Source organism: Chlorocebus sabaeus, chromosome 9 (assembly GCF_047675955.1).
Source record: "Chlorocebus sabaeus isolate Y175 chromosome 9, mChlSab1.0.hap1, whole genome shotgun sequence".
NCBI lineage: Eukaryota > Metazoa > Chordata > Mammalia > Primates > Cercopithecidae > Chlorocebus > Chlorocebus sabaeus.
In genome coordinates, this window is record NC_132912.1 from 129,210,872 (window position 1) to 129,234,565 (window position 23,694).

The 23,694-nt window shown below is 43.4% G+C and overlaps 1 protein-coding gene across 3 annotated transcripts in view; it reads right to left on the bottom strand.

Annotated features, from left to right (window-relative positions):
* Positions 1 to 23,694, bottom strand: part of C9H10orf90 (chromosome 9 C10orf90 homolog) — a 241,821-nt gene that overhangs the window by 213,971 nt on the left and 4,156 nt on the right. For all 3 annotated transcript variants that reach the window (XM_007964393.3, XM_038009709.2, XM_038009710.2), the window contains exon 2: positions 2,654 to 2,726. In XM_007964393.3, coding sequence (XP_007962584.2) covers positions 2,654 to 2,726 — 73 coding nt within the window. The remainder of the gene's footprint in view (positions 1 to 2,653; positions 2,727 to 23,694) is intronic.

The window sequence follows — 23,694 nt, forward strand, 5'->3', positions numbered from 1 at the left end:
TCTTGCTGCCAAGGCCCAAGCAACAACCTTGGTTCCTGTCTTTCTGCAACCCAGTGCCTCATCCTCCCATGAAGTTCACTGGTTTCCTTGCAAGAGTTTCCCTTTGTCTACAATAGTGGGTTTCTGGTCTCCAAACCCAGAGTTTGACCTAAAACTCTGTTCTCTGGGTTTCCCAAAGCCACTGAGAGGACTAAGAAAGATGTCGTCCTTGTCCCAGGCCCTTCTGATGAACATGGAAACAAGGGCTTTAGTCCTGAGTTAAACTCCCTATGCTTTCCTGAGGGAGAAAGGCCGGCCATGGAGAGCCCAGAGGGTACAGGTGGCTGCTTAGCCCTCCTTTTGTAGAAGAGGTGCAACTGGACTCCCTCCTTGACCAAACTTCAGCCAGGCTCCTCTGGGCCCTCTTCTTGACTAGGCCTCACCCTTGGCCTGTTAAGCCCAATTTTAGGGTTAGTGAGAATCGCTTTGAGCCTAGGATTAGTGAGTTCCTGCAAAGCCATTTTAGGCAGAATGCCCCCCACCCTTGATGGCTAATCATGTCCGTCTTCCCCCACCTTGGATACTAAGTTCCTCTTTGTAATTTTCCATCAGCTGAGTTCCTCGCTCTGCCTTTTGGCCGTAAACCTCCAGCTGCCCTTGCTGTACTCAGAGCTGAGCTTAGTCCTGCGCTGAAGGCTCTCTCCTCCACTGCAGAACTCCAGTAAAATCTGTCTTACCATTTTAAACAAGTGCCCAGTGCAATTTCTCTTAAACAGATGGAAACAACCTTGCGGGAAGACACAGAGAACGTGAGAGGGTGCCTTGGAGAATCAGCCCTGCCGGGAAGCGTGAAACCCATTTAGGTCTGACTCCTTGCCTTCTACTAGAATATACTCAAGGTTTAGGACTGCCTTTAAGTGTCCTTCTGTAATCCGCACTTTGACAATATTGACAGACTGAAAAAAGGATACAAAGCCAAGAGTTCTGTCTCCCTCCCAACCCAGGGTTGCTTGAACAATTTCCCTGCTGCCTGCACCATTAACCTCTAGCCTCGAGCCAGCATGGAATTGGTTCCTAAGCCATTAAAGTGCTCAGGCCCTCTCCAGTAGGCATCCACTGTGGAAGTGCCCAGTCCTAAGATAAAGAGGACCAAGGCATCCACATTTAAGTCACCAGGTCTCATTGATGTCACAGCCACCTCTGAGTGCTCTGAGGAAAACGTGGCACTCTTCTCAGTGTCCCCAAACTCCCTGTGGGATGCAAGTAGCCAGACATGTTTTGGGAGCCTGCCTTTGCTGTTCAGACCACAGTAAGTGTCTGCAGATGGATTCGTGTTCTCACTACAGGCAATTTCTGGGCTAAGTTTTCAAAAAGTTCAAACTAAGTACCTGTCACTACTAAAAAGCTGGAGGTTGGGTGCGGTGGCTCATGCCAGTAATCCCAACACTTTGGGAGGCTGAGGTGAGCAGATCGCTTGAACCCAGGAGTTTGAGACCAGGTGAGGCAACATGGCAAGATCCCCTCTCTACCAAACAAACAAAAAAAATAGCTGGGCATGGTGGTGCGTGCCCATAGTCCCAGCTACTTGGGAGGCTGAAGTGGGAGGATCGCTTGAGCCCAGGAGTTCAAAACTGTAGTGTGTCATGATAGCACCACTGCACTCCAGCCTGGGTGACAGAATGAGACCCTGTTTCAAAAAAAAAAAAAAAAAGAAAAACAACAAGCTATAAACCATGCTGCTTCAGGACTTCCAGAAAGGATTAAATATGAAAACTTGTTTCAAGTAGTGTTTTTGTCTTGGGTTGACTGTGTCAGTTATGGAAAGGAATTCAGGTTCCTGATATCTTTGCTATAGGCAGGTGGTGAAGAGAAGACATAAATGTATCTATGTGTGTGTACATGTATACATACATGCATATATATCCACATCCACATACATACAAACACATACATAATCACATGCACTTTTCATCTGTAGTGGCTCATCTGCCATATTTATAAATTAAAATTAAAATGAGGATTAAAAAATAAAATTGTGACATTAAAGCATTCTTTTAGAATTGAATTTTGCTAGTCTCTGAATGGAAATAGTCTATTAACCCAGTAGTCTTATTACAGTTCCATCAGAACATTGGACTAAATCCGTAGGATTTCGCTCACAAAGGGTGGGGCAGGGGAGCTGGTTTTCACATCATTTATGTTAACAAACTTAATAAAAGTGATGAACTGTAACCATCTCACCTAGTGTTTTTACAGTTTAGTGGCTGAGAATGGAAGCTTTATAAAAATGATTTATGAATGCACATATCCTGCCTATATTTAAATTGCATCCACTTTGTTCTGAGAATATTCGTATTTGTCCCATTACTCATCCCTGAGGGAGCCCTGCTGCATGCTGGCCTGACCCACATGCTCTGCACTCTGCACGGAGCTCAGGTTCCACAGGCGCCCCTGAAGCCACTGCTGCCCCTGTGACATCCTTTAGTCTCAAGGCCTGGCTGTTTAGACATTCAAACCAGCTTCAAATCTTGTCAGAGCCACTGAGCTATCATCTCACATTTGGGGGAAAACTAGGCTTAAAAGTACATTCCATTATTAATAAAAATAAAAGAGAGAGAGAGAGTAAATAAAGGCTTGAAAGGGAACCCTGCCTGGGCAGACCCCAGTCCTTTACCTGCATTCGAAAGACTTTCATTTCTTTCCCAGGCAGAATGATCTTTGGGGGATGAGAAGAGTCGACTGTGGATCTAGAAAACAAACAGAAACATTTCCCAATTTCATATTTTGATTTGCCAGATATATAATCTTTAATAATGTACATTTTTTTTTAAATCAGGAACATCCTGGAATTTCTCAATTCTCCCAAGAAACAGCTATAGATTGTAATGAGGACGTACTTCCATTTTCTCCTGGGTTACCTCTATCAATGAATAAAATCAATGAATAAAAAGGTTTCTGAGGATTTCAAAATGCACAGGAAGGAGGGAAGGAGGAAGGGAAACTAGAAAAATCCAGCCAACGTTGATTTTGCCGTGGATTTTGTTAGCAGATCAAGGAACCACATCTAATATTTCTCTTCTAGCCCATCACGGTGCTGATTGGGTGCTGGGCTGAAGCTGGACATTCAATAAATATTGGTAAATTGATTAGCTATGAGCCATCCAATTTCAGGCCTTTAGGACCCAGTGAAAATAAGCAGAATGTGTAGGAAACTATTCCATTGTCTGCAGGTATTACTGTTTGCTGACTTTTTCTGCCAAACGGTAAAGATTTCTTTTGTAATATTATTCTCAAAGCAGTTTGCTGTGGGTGAGATTTTTGGCTCTGATTTCTGACTTTAATGATACTCCAGATTATCTCATTCCATACTGGGTTTGCCCTATCCCCATCGTCCTTTGGAATATCCTGTGTCCTCGCCCCAAAGCTGGAGAGCAACTGTGCTGATGGTCCTGTCATCATCTTGGCATGACTTGAAGGGGCAACACATTCCTAGAGCACGAGCTGGGCTGTCATCGTGGGCCTCAGTTCATGCCCCAGTCCAGAAGCTGAGTTAAACTTTTTGGTGTTCAGTTCCCATTATTGGCCCCTTCTTACCCCCTGCATCTGGGCAACCAGTTCTGGGGTTGCAGTGGAGAATCTGTAGTCAAGCAATTCTTCCATCCCAAGGAGAAGTCTGGCTTCCCCCCGACCCCATAGTGAAAGAGAAAGAATGGGGTGGGACAGGGACCTAGCCTGAGCTGAGATCCACAGAGTTATTTGCTACCATCTCTGCCCCTCCTCATGGCCCAGCTCTGCCACCACCAATCAGTCATGTGATTATTAATTGTAATAAGTGCTGAAAATTATTGAGACTTCACATATACTGGTTATGTATGCTCAGTGCTTTACATACATCCTCTCATTGAATTCTCCCAACTCTCAGAAAGGTATGCTTCTTTTAGCTCCACCGTGAAAGCTCAGAAAGCTAAGGCTTCAGTTTAGTAACAGGCCAAGGTCACCCAGCTGGATGTGATGGAGTCAGGAAATCAGATCGGGCCAGTTAGACCCAACACGCTAGCTTTTAGCCCGTGTGTTCCAAATGTTGTTGTTGTTACTAAGTGCTGTGGTCTAAATGTGTCCCCCAAAATTCATGTGTTGGCAACTTCATCCCCAATGCAACAGTGTTGAGGGTGGGGCCTAGTGGGAGGTGTTTAAGTCATGAGGGCTCTGCCTCATGAATGAATGAATGCTGCTGTTTTTAAAATGACTTATAGGAGTGGGCTTGCTCTCTTCTGCTCCTCTGCCATGGTGGTTTTTTTTTTTTTTTTTTAAATCAGGAACATCCTGGAATTTCTTCGTTCTCCCAAGAAACAACTACAGATTGTAATGAAGATGTGCTTCCATTTTCTCTTGGGTTACCTCTACCAGTGAATAAAAGGAAGGTGTTTGAGGATTTCAAAATGCACAGGAAGGGAAGGAGGGAGGAAGAAGCAAGAAGGCTCTTACCAGATGCAAGTACCTTGATCTTGGACTGCCCAGCCTCCAGAACTGTGAGAAGCAAATTTCTGCTCTTTATAAATTACACAATCTCAGATGGTCTGTTATAGCAGCACAAAGAAGACTAAGACACTAAGTATCATTATTTGGCTATTTGACTATATCTGGCAATACTTATGTAGCCATTATACTTCTATATATCCTTTTCTCAGACTTAGCATAGATGCATCATGGGAAATACTGGATAATGCATAAAAATTTTCAGGGAAGGAAATAAAAGTGCTGCAACATTGTATATGGGGCTGGAAAATAATTTAAATCTTAAGTCTGTCAGAAGCAGCAAGTTATCTCTCCACTGCTTCACACCAGTCAGGTAGATCTGAAGGCTGTCTTGGAGGTGGAGGGATACAGAGAGAAACTGGCGTAGAGGAAATTTTAAGCTTCTTCTCTCCTGGGTTGTGGTCTTGTGTGGTTCTTTTAAGAACGATTGTTATGCATATTTTTAATGTAACTCTATCAAGTCTAGCAAGTTAATTAACCTGGAATGTGACAACACAGAATTAATTTTCACTTGAAAATCTCCTGATGCACCATGCAATTGTTAGTCAAGAGCCCCAGCCTTGCCATTAAGTAACAAACACTGAAGTGCTTCAGTTTGGATCACAGATGATCTCTCTCGATCTCTCTCTCTCTCTCTCTGTCTCTCTCTCTCGACTCAGCAATTCACAAATTGACTAAGACTCACAGCCTTCTGCAAATGCCTGGCTTCTCCAAAGCCTAGAACCATGTTCCACAGGCTGTGGGCACTATTGATTCAAGAATTTTCAGCAATGGGGTGATTCAGGAACTTCTTTCATCAGCTGGACCCCGGGTCTCAGCCCCATCACAACATCCTGGAAAGACCTGCCGTGGTCTCTACTTTCTGCTGGTTTCTCACTGTAATCCTTGCACGCAGAAGAGCAACACTTTCCACTGCCATTAGGGTAAAGTATGACGAGGGCCCTGATGGTGCCCCTGCTCATCTCTGTGACATCACTCACTGGGCACCTCTCTCCTGCCACACACTCTATGAGCTCCCCTCATCCCCTCGATTGGTTAAACGCTCACCCACCACAGAGCCCTAGCACGCATTGTCCTATTTGCATAACACGTCTCCCTGGTCCTTCTGAAGCTCGGCTCACATGAGCTGCCCACAGGATTGTCTCTCCTGACATTACCTTCAAACCAAAGTCAGGTTTCTGATGTACAAGCTCCTGCAGAAGCATTCCTTTTCCTTCAGAGCACTTGCCTCGGTTTGTAAATACACACTGACGCGTGTGAATCTACAACTGACATCTGCATCTTCCCTCAACCATAACCCCAGTGAGAAGAAAGTTGTTGGCCTCGCTTGCTAATGGATTCCTCCTCGCCCAACCAGGTCTGCCTCACCCTGAGACCTAGAGGTTGCTGGGAGCAGGACCTACCTGTATATCTCTGGTGTCCAGCACCATGGTGGGTGTTAATGAGAAACACAGTGGATGTTTGCAGAAGAAAGAAGAGGAGAAAAGATGGAAGGAAGGAAGTAGTAAGGGAAAAGGTAGAGAAGGAGCTTGGGAGGGAGTGGGGGCATAGGGTAGGAGGAAAACAGGGGAGGGGAGGGGAGAGGGAGGGAAAGGGCGGAGTTCCTGATCAAGGTTAGGAGTTAACAGGAGACACCGGCCTCTGGCCCGCAATGCCTGGGATTTATGTGGCACTCTTTCTACACGTGGAAATATTTTCCCCAATAAACCAAAGGTTGACTCCAATTTTTACTGTTTACTACTCTGAGGGAGAGCCTGATCAGCCTTCACTATTTCATGAGTGATCATTAAGTGACTCCTAACTCAGTCCTTTCAAGACTGTGTCTCCCTTAAGTCTCTGAAGCCATTAGGGTGTTATTTAGTGAATGGAAACAGTTTACCAAAGCCACACAATGGGAAAAAGATTTAAGAAGCATTTCTCACCTCTGTTCCCAGTGACTCATGGGCCTGATTTAAGCCTGGGATCATGTGAGGAGCTATCATTGTATGAGGGCAATTAATCCTCACAGGATCGGTCTAACAACTCTGTGACAGAGGCATGACCACTATTATTTCCACTTTACGGAAAGTGAGGCACAAAGAGGGTAAGTAACTTGCCCAAAGCCACACCCCCCTAGTAATCAAGTAAAGGACCCCAAATTTGAACCCATGCTATTAGAATCAGTCCTAGGGAATAGAAAACTAAGATTAGGATCAAGTACCGTAAGAAAATCATGACATTCCTTGATAGAGTGGAATGCCCCAGCTTGCAAAGCTCTGATACTCACATGACGTCATTTTGACTCTCAGAAGTCCCTGAAAGGTGGTGTCTAGGACACATAGATTTTTTAAACTATATATAACAAAACTCAGGCCCAGAAAGGATAAGAAACCTAAGTGTCCAAGAACAAGAAAATGGTGGCTCTGTCACCTACACCAGCCCTCCTGACCCTGGTCCAGCCTTCCTTCCACCACCCCCCCACACCACCGGCCACTTCACAGGTACAACCCTGCCAGACCCGCCCTGCAGAAATTCTGTGGTCAAGCCTGGTATCTGCTAAGACAATAGTAACATCAACATCACATTGATCTATGAATTCCATCTGCAGCCAGAAGCAGTGCTCCCATGAGCTCTGACTAAACATTGTAGGTGCCATAATAGTAGAACCTTCCGTATATATAAGACTAAATGCTTTTCAAAGCAACTCCTACATTCTCTCACTTGTTCTCCCAAATCCTGCCATCATAGGTGGGCTCAAATGAGCGAATATTTTACTGTTTTTGTTGTTTCCTGACTCTCCCTTCAAGATATCCGAGTACTCACCATGGATCCACAGACCCTAATCTGCAATGCTAACATGCATAAAGCTCTGTAGTCTGAGAGTTTTTCTCCCTCGGTTTGTAGCAAACTATTCTGAGAGCAAAACCCTACCTGAACTAACCTAAGGCTATTTATGATATTAATTGATTCCATTGAGTGTGAATATTCATACATGTTATTAATTAAGCTTAATTACAGAGTTCTCCCTCAGATCCTGATGGAGTTGTTGCACAATATTATCTTTTTAAAATCCAAAAAAAAAATTTATTGTTGAATCACATCTGATCCCAAAAGTTTGGGATGGAGGATTGTCAGTCAGTACTGCGGACATTTGATGAATATTCATCACCAGCTTCTGGGTAAGGGTTTTCCATATACCCCCTCATCCAGTCCTAATTTATCTCAACCTCCATTCAGCAGACATTCTCCTGCATTTAATAGACAGGGACACTGAGGTATGGAGAGATTAGGTAATTTGCTCTTGGTCACGGAGCTACTAAATGCCAGAGCCACGATTCAGCAGGATTTTTAACTCCTACACCAAATGCTTAGGCCTTCCCTTCTCCACCTAGAATGCAATGTATGTGCGTGCACGTGTGTGTGTGCATGTGTGTGTGTATGTAGGGGTGGTTGGGGTAGGTAGAGATGGCTCCTGAGCTTTGTAAAGCATTAAGCAAGCAGAACAGGGACAGAAACATTATAAACAGCAGGAAAGAAGAGAGGGGAGTAAACAGTTGAGGATTTCCCAGGGTCTACACAGAACCCTCCCCCACTAACTTTGCCTCTCTGGACATGTGCGTGGTTTGCACGGAAAACAGAGGAGACATCCCAAGTCTACTTGGATCCCAAGGAGACAAAGACCAAAGGTGGATTTTTGGCTGCATCTTTCCTTTAAGATAAAGATAGACATTATTGGAGTCCAAAGAAAAGAGGACTATCTCTTTTCAGCATCTGAATGTCTCCTCCAAGGGATGTAGGAGGTTCCACTAGAGGGCAGACAGCACGTGCGATGGATGGTTCCAGGTTGGACTGCTGATTTGTTGGTGAGCACAGACTCTAGTGGGGATGGTATGATATATACTCTCTACCGCTAATCTAGATGCAAGATTGATCTTTGCCAGTGTTGCATGTTTTTATTCAATCTTCTGAACTCTTCTGCAACAATAATTAATGTCAGATCAGTTTATGGATCAACAGTGTATTTTCTGGTTAATGCAACCCTGCACCTATAATAACTCAAAACTGAGATATATCGCTCTACCATGATTCCCTGTTCATGCTTCATGTCTTCATGTTTACATCTGGTTTAACTTTTTCTGATCTAAAATAAATCAGCATGAAAAGCATTAGATTTTTCATTTAGATTCTCAATTGCTTTTTATTACCGAGATAATATCCCTTATCTGATTGCAAATGGTAGGATTGTTCCCTTGTTAGGATCTGAATGAGGATGCCGCAGTTCAATCTATCTGTCTCTCCTTGTTTCTCCTTCACTTTTGTTTTCAAGGGGGTGGCTGGTGGGGTTCTGATTTGAAAATGAGATGAGTCAGGATGTAAAGTGGATATATTATTCCTACTATTTCTGCTCTTGGAGGCACATGGAGGAAGACAGCTTCCCCTGGCTGTCTAATGAGATGTGGTCTGCAGAGCGTTCACTCTTCATTTTCCCACCAGGTGACTTCAGCTCCCTGTGTGTTTGCAGGTATAAGTGAGAGCAGCAAGGACGAAGCACTTGGCTGGAGATTTCTATGCAAACATCAGCCAGGAGGGAAGAATGATGCTAAAATATAGGCATGTTAATTACCCAGTTACCAAGTCAGATTTAGCTGAACTATTTTGTATATGAAAGAGGTAGATTTCCCCGGATTCGTTAAGTATTCCTTTCAGCATGTTCTATTATGTTTCTTATCATTTGTAACATTTTCTCTTATAGGCATACCTCAGAGATATTGGGGGTTCCATTACAGACCACCACAATAAAGCAGATATCACAATAAAGCAAACCACATGAATTTTTTGGCTTCCCAGGACATAGAAATGTTGTTTACACTATATTGTATTCTATTAAAGGTGTATTATGTCAAAAACATGTACATACCTTAATTTTAAAATACTTATTGCTAAAACAAAAATTCTAATCATCTGAGCCTTCAACAAGTCGCAATCTTTTTGCTGGTAGAGGGTCTTGCCTTGGTGTTGACAGTTGCCAGCTGATCAGAGTGGTGGTTGCTAAAGGCTGGAGTGGCGGTTGCAATTCCTTAAAATAAGACAGCAATGAAGTCTGCTGCATCAATTGACTCTTCCTTTCATGAAACAGTTCTCTGTAGCATGTGACGTTGTTTGGAGGCATTTCACCTGCAGTAGAACTTCTTTCAACTTTGGAGGTAATCCCTCGCCACTGCTCTATCAACAAGTTTACAGAATATTCTAAGTCCTTTGTTGTCATTTCAACAATGTCCACAGAATCTTCACCAGGAATAGTTCCATCTCAAGAAACAATTTTCTTTGTTGCTTCATAAGAAGTGACTTCTCATCCATTAAAGTTTTATCATGAGATTACGGCAATTCAGTCACATCTTCAGGCTCCACTTCTAATTCAAGCTGTCTTGCTATTTCTACAACATCTTCAGTTACTTCCTCCACTGAAGTCTCGAACCACTCAAAGTCATCCATGAGGGTTGGAATCAACTTCTTCCAAACTCCTGCTAATGTGCTATTTTGACCTCCTTTCATGGATCATGAATGTTCCTAATGGCATCTAGAATGGTGAATCTTTTCCAGAAGGTTATCAATTTGCTTTGCTCAGGTTCATCAGCAGAATCACTCTCTATGGCAGCTATAGCCTTAGGAAATGTATTTCTGAAATAATAAGGCTTGAATGTTGAAATTACTTCTTGATCTATGGGCTGCAAAATGGATGTTGTGTTAAGCATGAAAACAACATTAATCTTCTTGTACATTTCCATTAGAGCTCTTGGGTGACCAGGTACATTGTCAATGAGCAGTAATATTTTGAAAGGAATCTTTTTTTTTTTTCTAAGCAGCAGGTCTTAACAGTGGGCTTAAAACAGTCAATAAACCATGCTGTAAATAGCTTTGCTGTTACGCAGGCTTTGTTCTTCCATTTATAGAGCACAGACAGAGTAGGTTCAGCATTATTCTTAACGGTCCTTGGATGTTCACAATGGGAAATGAGCATTGGCTTCAATTTAAGTCACCAACTTCATTATCCCTAACAAGAGAGTCAGCCTGTCCTGTGAAGCCAGGCATTAACTTTACCTCCCTAACTATGAAAGTCCTAGAAGGCATCGTCTTCCAGTAGAAGGCTGTTTAGTCTCCATTGAAAATCTGTTGTTTATCCACCTTCATCAGTTATTTTTTGGATAACTTGCAGCAGCTTCTACATCAGCGTTTGCTGCTTCACCATGCACTTTGATATTACAGAGACAGCTTATTTCTTTAAACCTCATAAACCAACCTCTGCTAGCTTCAAACTTCTTTTCTGTATCTTCCTTACCTCTCTCAGCATTCATAGAATTATGGCTGGATTAGGCTTTGGCTTAAGGGAATGTTGTGGCTGGATTGATCTTCTATCCAGACCACTCAAACTTTCTCCATATCAGCAATAAAGCTGTTTTACTTTCTTATCATTTGTGTGTTCACTGGAGTAGCACTTTTAATTTCCTTCAAGAATTTTTTTCTTTGCATCCACAACTTGGCTAACTGTTTGGTGCAAGAGGCCCGGCTTTCAGCCTGACTGGGCTGTTGACATGTCTTCCTCACTAAGCTTAATCATTTCTACACTAATCATTTCTAGGCATAATCATTTCTAGCTTTTGATTTAAAGCAAGAGACGTGACCGCTTCCTTTCTCTTTTACACTCAGAGGCCATTGTAAGCTTAATTAGCCTAATTTTCATACTTTTGTAGCTCAGGAAATAGGTAGCACTTGAGAGGTGAGGGAAAAACTAGCTGTTGGAGCAGTTTCTTGATTAAGTTTGGCATCTTTTCTGGGTGCAATTTGTGGCACCTCAAGACAATTACAATAGTAATATGAGGCCAGGCACGGTGGCTCACGCCTGTAATCCCAGCACTTTGGGAGGCTGAGGTGGGTGGATCATGAGGTCAGGAGATAGAGACCATCCTGGCCAACACAGTGAAACCCCGTCTCTACTAAAATACAAAAAAATTAGCTGGGCATGGTGGCACGTGCCTGTAGTCCCAGCTACTGGGGAGGCTGAGGTAGGGGAATCGCTTGAACCCGGGAGGCAGAGGTTGCAGTGGGCTGAGATCCTGCCACTGCACTCCAGGCTGGCGACAGAGCAAGACTCTGTCTCAGAAAAGAAAAAAAATAGTAATATGAAAGATCATTGATCACAGATGACCATAACAGATATAATAATGAAAAAGTTTGAAATATTGAGAGAATTTCTAAAATGTGGCACAGAGACATCCAGTGAGCATGTGCTTTTGGAAAAACAGCACAGCTAGACTTGCCCAATACAACTGCCACAAACCTTCAACTTGTAAAGTACGTGATATCTGCAAATTACAATAAAGGAAACCGCAATAGAATGAGCTGTACTTGACAATGTGAGCTGATGATTCTAGAACTGAGTCCATTTCTCATTCCATGTGGAAACGTCTTTCTCCAGGAATTGTTTACCACCACTTCCTGCTTTCCCCCAATTAGAGTCCTGAACAGTTGGAAATACTTTGAAATCAAATACACTGAAGTTGCTCTGACTTTGGAACACCTCAGAAAATTCTGAGAATTCAATAGCCGACTTGACCTTTTAACTTTTAACTCAATTGTTGTCTTTCTTCTTTCAAAGCAACAGAGACAAAACAAAACAAAACGAAACAAAAAACAAGAAGAACAAAGGCATTTCCAGCTCCCTGGCTCATCCGTTTGATGACAGACCTGTCCTGGGCCTGCGGCGGGGAAAGGCCTTCAGATTTGGTGTATTTTACACTAGTGATTGATTTCTGTGATTTTTTTCACCCAGACTGACAGAAAGTAATGTAAAAGGAATCCTTTTTGTGGCTGACTTTCACACTTTCTCAGAATTAGGGGAAGTGATAACTTCTGCTTATTGAACGCTAGCAAAATTTGGTCCTTAATGGCTTTATAACAGAAAAATCGTAGCAGCCACATCATGGAGTGCTTACCAAGGGCCAGGCACCATTCTAAATGCTTCACAGGCATTATGTAATCTCCATGGCAACTCCCAAAGGAAGGCATTACTGTAATCCCATTCTAAAGGCAAAGAAATGTTATTAATAATAACATCAATAATGATGTGATCAATGACTTTTTGGGCTCTTATGAGCCAAGGGTTTCCCTAAGTGCTTGTCATACACAACTTACTCAAGCCTCAAAGCAGCACAAGAGGAAGGTACTCTTGGTAACTCCATTTTACATATGAGGCGACTGACACTGAGGCAACTGAGAGTCCATGAAAAATTGAAAAGTTAATGAATGGAAGAGTCGGGATTCATATCCAAGTTCACCTGATCAAGGCCAAGCCCTTGCTCCTCTGCTGCCTCAGTAGAACATCATTTCTTTAATTAAGATGCTAGAAGCTGTAACCGAAATTTATCACGGCCACACAATACCACATACTTCAGGATTTTAGCTACAACACATTTCAGAACAGGCAACACTATAGCTATAGAGAGCAGACGGGCGACTGCCAGGGACTGGGCTGGGAAGGGCATTGAGTACGAAGGACACAGGAGACTTTTTGGCTTGTGGAAATGGCCTATGTCACAGTTTGGTACTGGTGTTCAACTGTACCCATTTGTCACAACAAAATGAACTGTATGCTTCAAAAACGTATGAGTAATCATGTATGTAAATTATATTTTAATAAGGCTGATTTTTAACAAATATATTGTGAATAAGCTTCCATTTAGCTTAGAATTTCATTTCAACAAACACAACTAGTACGGGAAATAGGACACGCACCCTGACCTCAGGGATCTCACTGTCTAACGAAAGAACCTGCAACTGACAACTGTCCTAGGCATTCATACTTCGTGTTCTGTAAACACAGGTAAGTGCAGGGCCAGCTTCATCGGTGTGAGACCTGTGAATCTGCATAGGGGCCAGTACTCTGAATTGCCATGTGCTCAGTTTAATGTCACTATTTTGAATTTTTTTTTAATTGTGGTAAAATATACACAATATAAAATTAACCATTTAAATCATTTTCAAGTTCACAACTAAGCATATTCACGATGTTGAACTACCATCACCACAAACCATCTCCAGAACTTTTTTATCATCCTGAACAGAATCTCTGTACCTATTAAACGATAATTCCCCATTCCTCCTCCTCCCAGCCCCTGGGAGCTCTATTTTACATTTTGTTTTTGTGAATTTGACAATTCCGGGTTCTTCATAAAAGCAGAGTACAACAATGTTTGTCCCTGTGTGTTGCATTATTTCATTTGGCACCACATCCTCACAGTTCATCCAAAGGTGGGCTGCCTTTTCACTCCATTGAGTGTCCTTTAATGCACCCAATATTCGATTTGGATGAAGTCCAATTGATCAATTTTTTTTCTTTTGTGGGCCTGTGCTTTTGATATCACCAACTTGAAAATTTTAATACTTTGTCTTTTTTTTTTTTTTTTTTTTTGAGATGGAGTTTCGCTTTTGTTGCCCAGGCTAGAGTGCAATGGCCCCATCTCGGTTCATTGCAACCTCCGCCTCCTGGGTTCAAATGATTCTCCTGCCTCAGCCTCCTGAGTAGCTGGGATTACAGGTGTGCACCACCACGCCCAACTTATTTTTGTATTTTTAGTAGAGACAGGGTTTCTCCATGCTGATCAGGAACTCCTGACCTCAGGTGATCTGCCTGCCTCGGCCTCCCAGTGTGCTAGGATGATAGGCGTGAGCTCCCGCACCCAGCCGCCAATACTTTGTCTTTGAACTTGTGTTTTGTAAGTGACAGCCAACAGGACCATGGGGCATGCTGGGGGCAGAGGAGGCACGTGCACTCCCTCACCACCCCATTGACATAAGCTGATCCTCATTCACAGACTTTGGGTGAACCTACAAAGTCTGGGTGTGGGAGTTCAGGAAGATACACAGTGAATACAAGGTGAGCACATTCTGTCCCAGAACAAGGACGTTGAAATGCCAACAGCCATGAGGTCCCCCTTCCCATTGGAACCAGACTGACTTCAAAGGCAGAAAGAAAGCAATGATGTTCTGAAAAGCATGAGTGACCAGTAGCCCTATCAAAATCTCTCTTACTCACGCTACTTACCTGTATAGCCAGCCACTTATGCTGAAATGATGACACAGAGGGAAGAGAAAGACAAGGCAACCCTAGTTCCTTTCCTTATGGTCTTTCTTCACTCATCAGCAGGCCAAAGGGCAGAGAGTACTGGTAAAATTATATGAAGCAATGAAATTACAAACAGTTGAGTTGATGTTTGCAGCACTTCCATCATTCTGGTTTGAATGAAATACATATATGCATCTATGAGCTACAAAAAACATGAACTGTGTTATTTTGGTGAGTCTACCTGTGAGCTACATGGTTTTGAATTTGTGTTAAAACTGTCATTGCACAATGTAAAGCTGAAAAGTAAAATTTGTGATAATAACATTTTAATTTGTACTTAGATCAACACAATAGCAAATTTAAAACACTGTAAAAAAGTCAAGAAAAAGACTACAGAATAGGATGAGAGTGATTTATATTTTAGTACCATTGCTGACAATTTTCCTTAGTTTTCATGGATTGATTGATTGATTGATTGATTGATTGAAATGGGTCTCGCTCTGTTGCCCAGGCTGGTCTTGAATGGGCTCAAATGATCCTCCCACCTCCGCCTCCCAAAATGCTGGGATTACAAGCAGGAGCCATTGGTCCTAGCCCTTTCCCCAGTCTTAAAACAAGGGGATCATATTTTCATTTTGCAAGCTTCCTCCAGATTGCAGAGGCTGAACCTGAGTTCAGGTTGTGGAGCTGCTCCACAGAGTCTTCACAGTTGCTTTTCCTGTATGTCTGACAGCTAGCACAGTGGCTGTATGCGCTGGGAACTACAGAGCTTTCCTACTTCCAATCAGCGGTGAGGAGGTAAGCACACGGCATCTCCCATTCACTTCTGAGCCTCTCTGCATATCCAGTAGCCAAGTCCCTTTCACACAGCTCACCCAGAACATCATCACCAAACAGGTTGCCTTGAAAACTAGTGCAATATGAGGCAGCCAACCTAGAGCCACGCACTGAGAAGCCGGCAGTGTCTAGACAGCATCAGTGAGGAGTTGAGTGCATCTGCAGCTAAAATAAGGGGATCTGTGAACTTTCTGTAAATTGAGGACTGAATCAGAGGCATCCAGGCCCTGACACAGGCCCTGGGTTGCCAATGTACTTGCTCCTGGCTGCTGGCCACTCTGCTGGGAGGTGGTTTCTTGCATTAGACATAAAATAGCAAGCAATGTGTTGTTTACTTTGAAAAAATATTCCTCCCATTTGTCTTCAGCCCTGTTGGTTTCTCTAATATGTTATTATTCCTAAATTTGGGATATTTTCCTAGATACTCATTTTTAGGGCAGTCTCAAAGTCCTTTCTAGATTGAGAAGAGATATAAATTAGACTCACAGAGAGGAAGTTAAATAATTTCGCTTTTTGGAATTGGATTAATGAAAACATTGCTCAAACAAATGACCTTCATTTTTAGCTTCATTTGGACAAACTAGAGCTGTTACCTGTTTGTCCATCTGTCTGTCTGTCTGTGATCACTGAAAAATGAGTGAATCTGTAATAAAGACTAATGTAACTATTGAATCAAGGAAGATCTCTTACATGTACTAAGTAATCAACCATCATTCACTCTGGCCTCAGGTGCTCATCTAAAACATACTGCATGCACTTCTTCATTCATAATTCATCCCACAAATGTCTACTGAGAACTGACCTGTGCCAGGGGCACATGGTGAGCTAGAGCAGATTATGTGCACTTTGCCTCATGGAGCTCCCAGAGACTCCAACCTATGTGCTTTCAATCCCAAGGGCTCCTTCTATTTCCTTTACTCCACAGATGCAAAAATTTAAAATAGAATGTGGCAGGCCAAATACTCAGATGCTTTTTAAGATTCCTCTTGGTGTACATGCCCTATATGTTCCCCTCTCTTTGATGGTGAAAAGATCCTATGAATATGATGGGCGATCACGTCCATGATTAAGTTACATTATATGGCAAAAGGGTTGGATTTTACAGATGTAATTAAGGTTACTAATCAGTTGACATTGAGTCAATCAAAAGGCAGATTATATAAGACGGACCTGACCTAATCAGATGAGCTTTTTATAGAAGTCAGAGAGAGTCAAAGTAGCAGAGATTCTCCTTCTGGCCTTGAAGAAACAAACAACATATTGTGAGCTGCCCACAGCTAGAGCCTCAGACAGTGACCTGAGGCAGTCCTCTAAAAGCTGAGAATGATCTCTGGCTAACAGGCTGTCAGAAAATGGGGACTTCAGTCCTGTAGTCACAAGGAACTGAATTCTGCCAAGAACCAGTGATCTTGGAAGAGGGCCCCCAAGCCTCAGAGATCACAGTGTCAGTGACACCGTGATTCAACCTGAAGAGATCCTAATCAGAGAAGCCATCTAACCTACACCAGAACTTCTGATCTACAAATAATCAATGGCGTTGTTTTAAGCTGCTATATATGTAATAATTAGTTAGGCAGCAATAAAAAATAAATACAGATTGTGTCTGCCAGATTTTTTTCATTTTACTAATAGCCAATTATAACAGACACAATATGTGATCCTACCCTAAATTGGTATCATCTCAGTCATAAGTACAGCAGCTAGCTGCTTCAGTTAATTTGTACATGGTGGTCATTTCCCTTGGACTGAAGAACCCCTACTGACAACCCTGTGGACCATCATTTTGGAAACACTTAATGTGGCATGGGACAACCTTGAGAATCTGGCTTCTGCTATTATATGCTTGATACAAATGTCATTAACTTGGAAAACTTTTAGCCATTATTTCTTCAAATCTTTTTTCTCTTCACTCCTCCCCCGCCATTCTTTCTGTGTATCTAATCACATGTGTGTTGGGCTTCTTGATATCATCCTCCAGGTCACAGGAGCAGCATCCATAATGTGCTAGTTACAATTTACCTGCCCCCAAGGGCCACGTCTTTGTGCCATGGCTCTGTGATAGAGGTGGAGACGGCGGGAAAATGTATGTTGAAACTTGGACAACAACAACAACTCATTGTCATGGGGAACAACCTCCTTGCCAATTCCAAGGCTCAACCCTTTATATAGGTTATGTCTTTTAATGCCCCCAGCAACCCTATAAGGCAGATATTATCATAGTTCATACGAACACAGATGAGAAAATTAGGCTCAAAGAGAACAAGAAAACTGTCAAAGTCACTCAGCTAGCAAGAGCCCAGAGAGTCTCAATCCAGTGCTCGTTCTCCTAACCACACTACCACCTTTCATCTGCCATCTCTTCTCTCCCTTGGTTTGACTGAAATGTGGATATGGTTTCCCCACAAGTTCCCAGTTCCCTGGTGGAAACTGACCAAAAGGATGTCAGATAGATCTTACAGTGCTCTCTCTCTCTTGCCGTCTCTCCCTCTCTGAATCTCACTCTGGCTCTCTCTCTCTTTTTTAAAATTTTTCTCTCTTGTCTTCATTTTGGAAAGTTCATTGATCTTTTCTTCTGCAGCATCTAATCTGCTGTTAATCCCATCCAGTAAAATTTCCATTTTAGACAGTGTCATTTTTTTCTTATCAAGAAGTTCTTTTTAAAAAAATAATCCATTTCTTGCCCCATTACGGTGATGTCTTTTCTTAAATCCTTGAATTTAAAGGGAAAACAATATAATTATAATATCTGTAATAGCCTTTTAATAGATCATTGCTTGCGAATTCTCTCATTTGCATCATTAATGAATCTGTTTTTACTAACTAGCATTATCTTGGTTATGAGTCATATGCTCTGGATTCTTTGAAAGTTTAGTAATTTTGATTGGATGCCAGACATTGTAAATTTTATATTATTGCTTGCTGGATTTTGTTGTAGTCTTGTTAAAAAAAAAAAAAAAAAGTTTGAACTTTGTTTGTCAACTAAACCACTTGAGGAATGGCTTGATTATTTCAACAACTGGTTTTAAAATTACCATGGATGGATCTAGGGTAGCCTTTACTGAGGCTAGTTTAGCCACACTACTAAGACATGACCCTCCTCAGGGCTCTCTGTGATTTTCCTGTATTCAGTGCGGTCTCTACATTCCAGGTGGTGAGGGACCGAATGATTCATGGCTCTGAGGTAGTGCTGAGAAGCGCTCATCTCACAGCTCCCCAGTAAGATGTTCTTTTCTTGCCAGTTTTCTGTGTGGTCATAGAGACTTTCTCCCTACACAGCACAGATTAATTTTCAGCCAGACTCAAGAGGGCCCAATGCAAACTTCTGGAGTTCTTTTTTTTTTTTTTTTTTTTTTTTTTTGCCTACCTCCTTCCTCTCAAGAAGTGTGCCTTGCAAATTACAGTCACACCCTGTGTCTCTTCAGCTCAGAGAGACTACTGGGTTCTGCTTAGGTTTTCCCTTCCCGTGCCCCCATTCAGAAATTGCCATTCCTTCTGCCTGAAATGTCCTCCCCTTCCCCATTTGCCTATACTCTCTCTGTCCCGCCACACCTGGAAACCTCCCACTCTTCCATAAAGAATGTGCCCAAAGGTCTCCTCCGTGCAGTCCTGCTGAGTTCTCTGGATCCACAACTCTGTGTAGACACCCTGGCCTGGCATCAATGGGATGGGTGCCTCCTCAATCAGATGATAAGCCTTTTTGACCTCTGTGTCCCCAGCACCTACCACAGTTCCTGTCACAGGGTAGGTCCTTAATACGTATTTGTTACAAGAGCAAGCTCAAGTGTCTCCTCTTTAATCCATCTGCTCCAGTAGAGGAGGAAGAGGACCCAGGGTGGCAACTACAGAGGGTGGTAAGAACACGTGTGTGGTCCTCAGAGCTGTAAGGAGGTTCTCAGCAAGAAAGCTGTGGGTGGACAAGTGTCTCAATCAGAAGGAAAGAGAAAGGGCCTCCAGTTTAGAGGAGCACGATGACTGCCCCTAACCACTTGATTCTGGTGTAGTTGACTTTCTCTGTAGTTAGCTCTGAACCTCCCTGGGTTCCAGCTGTCGTTGTCAGGAGATGTGCTGCCTCCCCCAGCACCACGTGAGAAGTACAATCTGTAGAAGACGACGTAACCTAGATGGAATCCTCCTTCTGCCGCTCCTAACTGTGTCACTGTGCAGCCTGCACCATGTCTCTGGCCTCACAGAATTTTCACTTTGGAAAAATAGGCCTCATGTGTCTCACACAGCTGTTGTGAGCTTCAATGAGGCAATTCAGGAATCAGCTGACACCGGCCTCTTTTGTTCCATCTCCATCTCTCAGCTCTCCTTGCACACAGTGGTCCTGGCTTCCACACTCTCCTCTCTGACTCACATCTGCCCCCACTCCCTGCCCTTCCACACACTAGTTTTCTTAACAAGGACAATTCCACTGGCCTTTTTGGGACTTTCTTTGGGGTTCATGCAGTTGGAAAATAACGGTCTAGAACTTGCAGATCATGGTTTCATAACTGCAACAGAACCACCAAGTTCTCTATTTAAAAACATAGATTTCTGGAAGCCACCCCTCCCAGAACCCAGGGGTCTGAATTCTTAGAACGTTCTAAGGATTCTAAAATACACTAAGGTGCAGGGGCCATGCAATCTTCCATAAGATGGCAAAACCTCATTTAGATCCTTGTTCCTAGGGAGGTCCATTTTATGTCAAAAATGCCTCATTAATGCTTTCTGCCTTAACCCTAGCTTTATCGTGAGGGAATCAGGTGTGGATGAACTCACACTCTCAAGGTCTCTTGTCGGTGACGGAATTTGCAGCTGGTCCCAGGAGTGGGCGTGCTCTGAATGAAAACTGTGCATTTAGCTCCTGGCCAATTTGATGACTAATTTCTAAATTGCTTGGGGGATGCGGTTACCCTGAGCCAAGAATATAGAAGGTCATAAGTCCCTGTGACCTGACATTTTGAGTGTGGGGAAGGAGGGAAGGGAAGTGTTTTGCCCCAACTTAAACAACACGGCTTACAAAGCAGCAGCACCCATTAAAGCACTGGTTACAATTGGCCTGCACCCAGGGGCCACATCTTGGTGCCATGGCTCTGTGTCACTTTCATGTAGTACAGCCTCCATGCTAGCCCCAAGACTTAACCCTTTATATAGGTTATCTCTTTTAATGCCCCCAGCAACCCTATAAGGCAGATATTATCATTGTTCTTATGAACACCGATGAGAAAACTAGGCTCAAAGAGAACACGAAAATTGCCAAGATCACTCAGCTGGCAAGAGCTCAGACAGTCTCAACCCAGTGCTCTTTCTCCTAACCACACTACCACCTTTCATCTGCCGTCTCTCCTCTCCCTCAGTTTGGCTGAAATGTGGATGTGGTCTCCCCACAAGTTCCCAATTCCCTGGTGGAAACTGACTAAAATGATGTCAGATAGATCTTACAAGCTTTAGCTGCCAATGCCATGGGTCAACTCACACTTGACCTCTCATTAAATACTGTCCATTGTAGCAAGATTGGAGACCTCACTCACCAGATCTGCCTCCTGATACAACAAAACCGACTTCAGACTTCTGACTCCTCACACCTCTTTAGGACCTTGCCCTGTGACAGGCAGCTCCAGTTGGCAGGTGCAGGGAGGGCTGGAAGAATATGGTGAGAGGGCAGCATTGAGACCCAAGCACAGCCATTTCATTTCCCTCTCAGTTCTTGGGCTTCTCATGTCTGCGTTTGAATGGAGGCCATCAGCCATTGTCAGTGGAGGCTGAGCTGAGGCTTCAAGGGGGAGCCCAAGTACCCACCAGACAGCAGGCAAGGCACAGGAATGAGGCAGGGGCTCCCAGCCTGTTGGCGGAGTGGCGGAGCTCATGAAAATCTTTATTGCCCTTTGTTAAACAGCCTTTTCTCAGCCCTCCTCAGGCTGGAGGTAGAGTCTTCACTGCAGTCAGAGCCATGAGCACATCCCAGCAAAAATAATGCTTGGAGGCCAGGACTTCAGGGGGAAAGGTGAGACTCCAAAGGCTTTGATCTGGCTAAGCTCTTCAACTTGGTCTGGAAACAGGGAAAATTATTTTGCACCTTTTGATAACTGTGAGAAGAAAGGAAATGTTTGCTTTACCTCCTGTTTGGTCTCAGTGACCTCTTTATTTCCTGAATCAAATTCTCTTGAAGCCCAAATACTTAAAACTTGAGTGCTTTTATTTTACAAGACCGAACGGTGTACTCTAACCACTTGAAAACATTCAGCAAAGCCCAGAGCTAAGTTTCCAAACTATAGTAGGATATTGAAACCACTCTGGGAGACTTCTTCTTCCAGCCATAACAGAGTAACCAGACGACAGCTAGGAAACAATGACTTCCAGACAATGAACAACAAGCAATGCAGCACTATGACCCCTGAGAGGTGAGTCCTACAATTGTCCCCACCTGGAGGCCGTGTCCAGGTTGCAGCTTGGGAGGGGAAACTCAGCTGAGCCTGGGGTCTTTGCTGAGTAGAGGAGGTAGAGACGGAAATTAGAGAAGCCGATGTAGCTGGAATTTGGGAAGAGGAGAACTGCAAAGGAGACTTCCAGCAGCCTGCAAGGGGCCTCCCAGGTCTTTGCCTGAATACTGATCTGCACCTGCCCAAGAGAAAAATACCTGAAACCAAGAAAATAACTTCCAGAAAGTGGTAGGTCACATCATTCAGGACCTACTTGGAAGCAATTTAGGTTCCTGCCAGCCAAGGTACAAACACCTTGTCACACACGGGACATCAGGTAGAGTCCTCAGGAGGGTCACGTTGTAACACTGGGACTAAATTAGCCCACATCAGGGTTTCTCGGCCTCAACACCATGGACATTTTCAGCTAGGTAATTCTTTGTTACAGGGTGGAAGGTGGCACTGTCCTGTGCATTGTAGAATATTAGCAGCATCTCTGGCCTCTACCCATTAGACACTAGTAGCACTTTCCCAAAGGTTGTCACAACCAAACTGTCTCCAGACATTACCGAATATCCCCGGGGACATTTCAACAAGCCCAAACAAATCCAAAAAGTAAGCCTCAAAAGTGTCAAGCTGTTTTCAAATAACTTAAACTTAAGAAAATGAAACACCAAACAATGTAAACTTCACAGTGTCCAAAATTCAATTTTAAAATTACCTAGTGAGACACGTGCACACATATGTTTACTGCAGCACTACTCACAATAGCAAAGACTTGGAACCAACCCAAATGTCCATCAATGACAGACTGGATTAAGAAAATGTGGCACATATACACCATGGAATACTACGCAGCCATAAAAAAGGATGAGTTCATGTCCTTTGTAGGGACATGGATGCAGCTGGAAACCATCATTCTCAGCAAACTATCACAAGAACAGAAAACCAAACACCACATGTTCTCACTCATAGGTGGGAATTGAACAGTGAAAACACCTGGACACAGGAAGGGGAAATCACACACCAGGGCCTGTTGTGCGGAGGGGGGAGGGGGGAGGGATAGCATTAAGAGATATACCCAATGTAAATGATGAGTTAATGGATGCAGCACACCAACATGGCACATGTATACATATGTAACAAACCTGCACATTGTGCACATGTACCCTAGAACATAAAGTATAATAAAAAAAAATTACCTAGTGTGCAAAGAAGCATGACCTGTAATCAGGAGGAAAATCAATCACTAGAAACGATACAGAAATAACAGATGCTGATCAAATGAGCAGACAAGGACCTTAGAACAGCTCGAGAAGGTAGAAGAAAGTGCAGACATGAGGAGGGATGTGAGAGATGAAAGGAGTCACCTGGTAAGTGTTCTTCCTTGTTTGTCATTGTCAATGCCTTCACGCTGCCCTGGGCCCACTGAGTCACAACGGCCATGACTTTGCCAGAGGCCTATGCAGTTCTTTAAAAAGTTCACTATGAGGCCGGGCACGGTGGCTCACACCTGTAATCCCAGCACTTTGGGAGGCCAAGGCAGGCAGATCATGAGGTCAGGAGTTCAAGACCAGCTGACCAACATGGTGAAACCCCGACTCTAGTAAAAATACAACAAAATTAGCCAGGCATGGTGGCGTGCGCCTGTAATCCCAGGTACTCGGGAAGCTGAGTCAGGAGAATCATTTGAACCCTGGAGGCAGAGGTTGCCGTGAGCCAAGATTGTGCCACTGCACTCCAACCCCGGGCAACAGTGTGAGACTCAGTCTCAAAAAAAAAAAAAAGTTCACTATGAATTCAGCACTACTGGCTAAACCCAATTTGTTTTGTTTTGTTTTG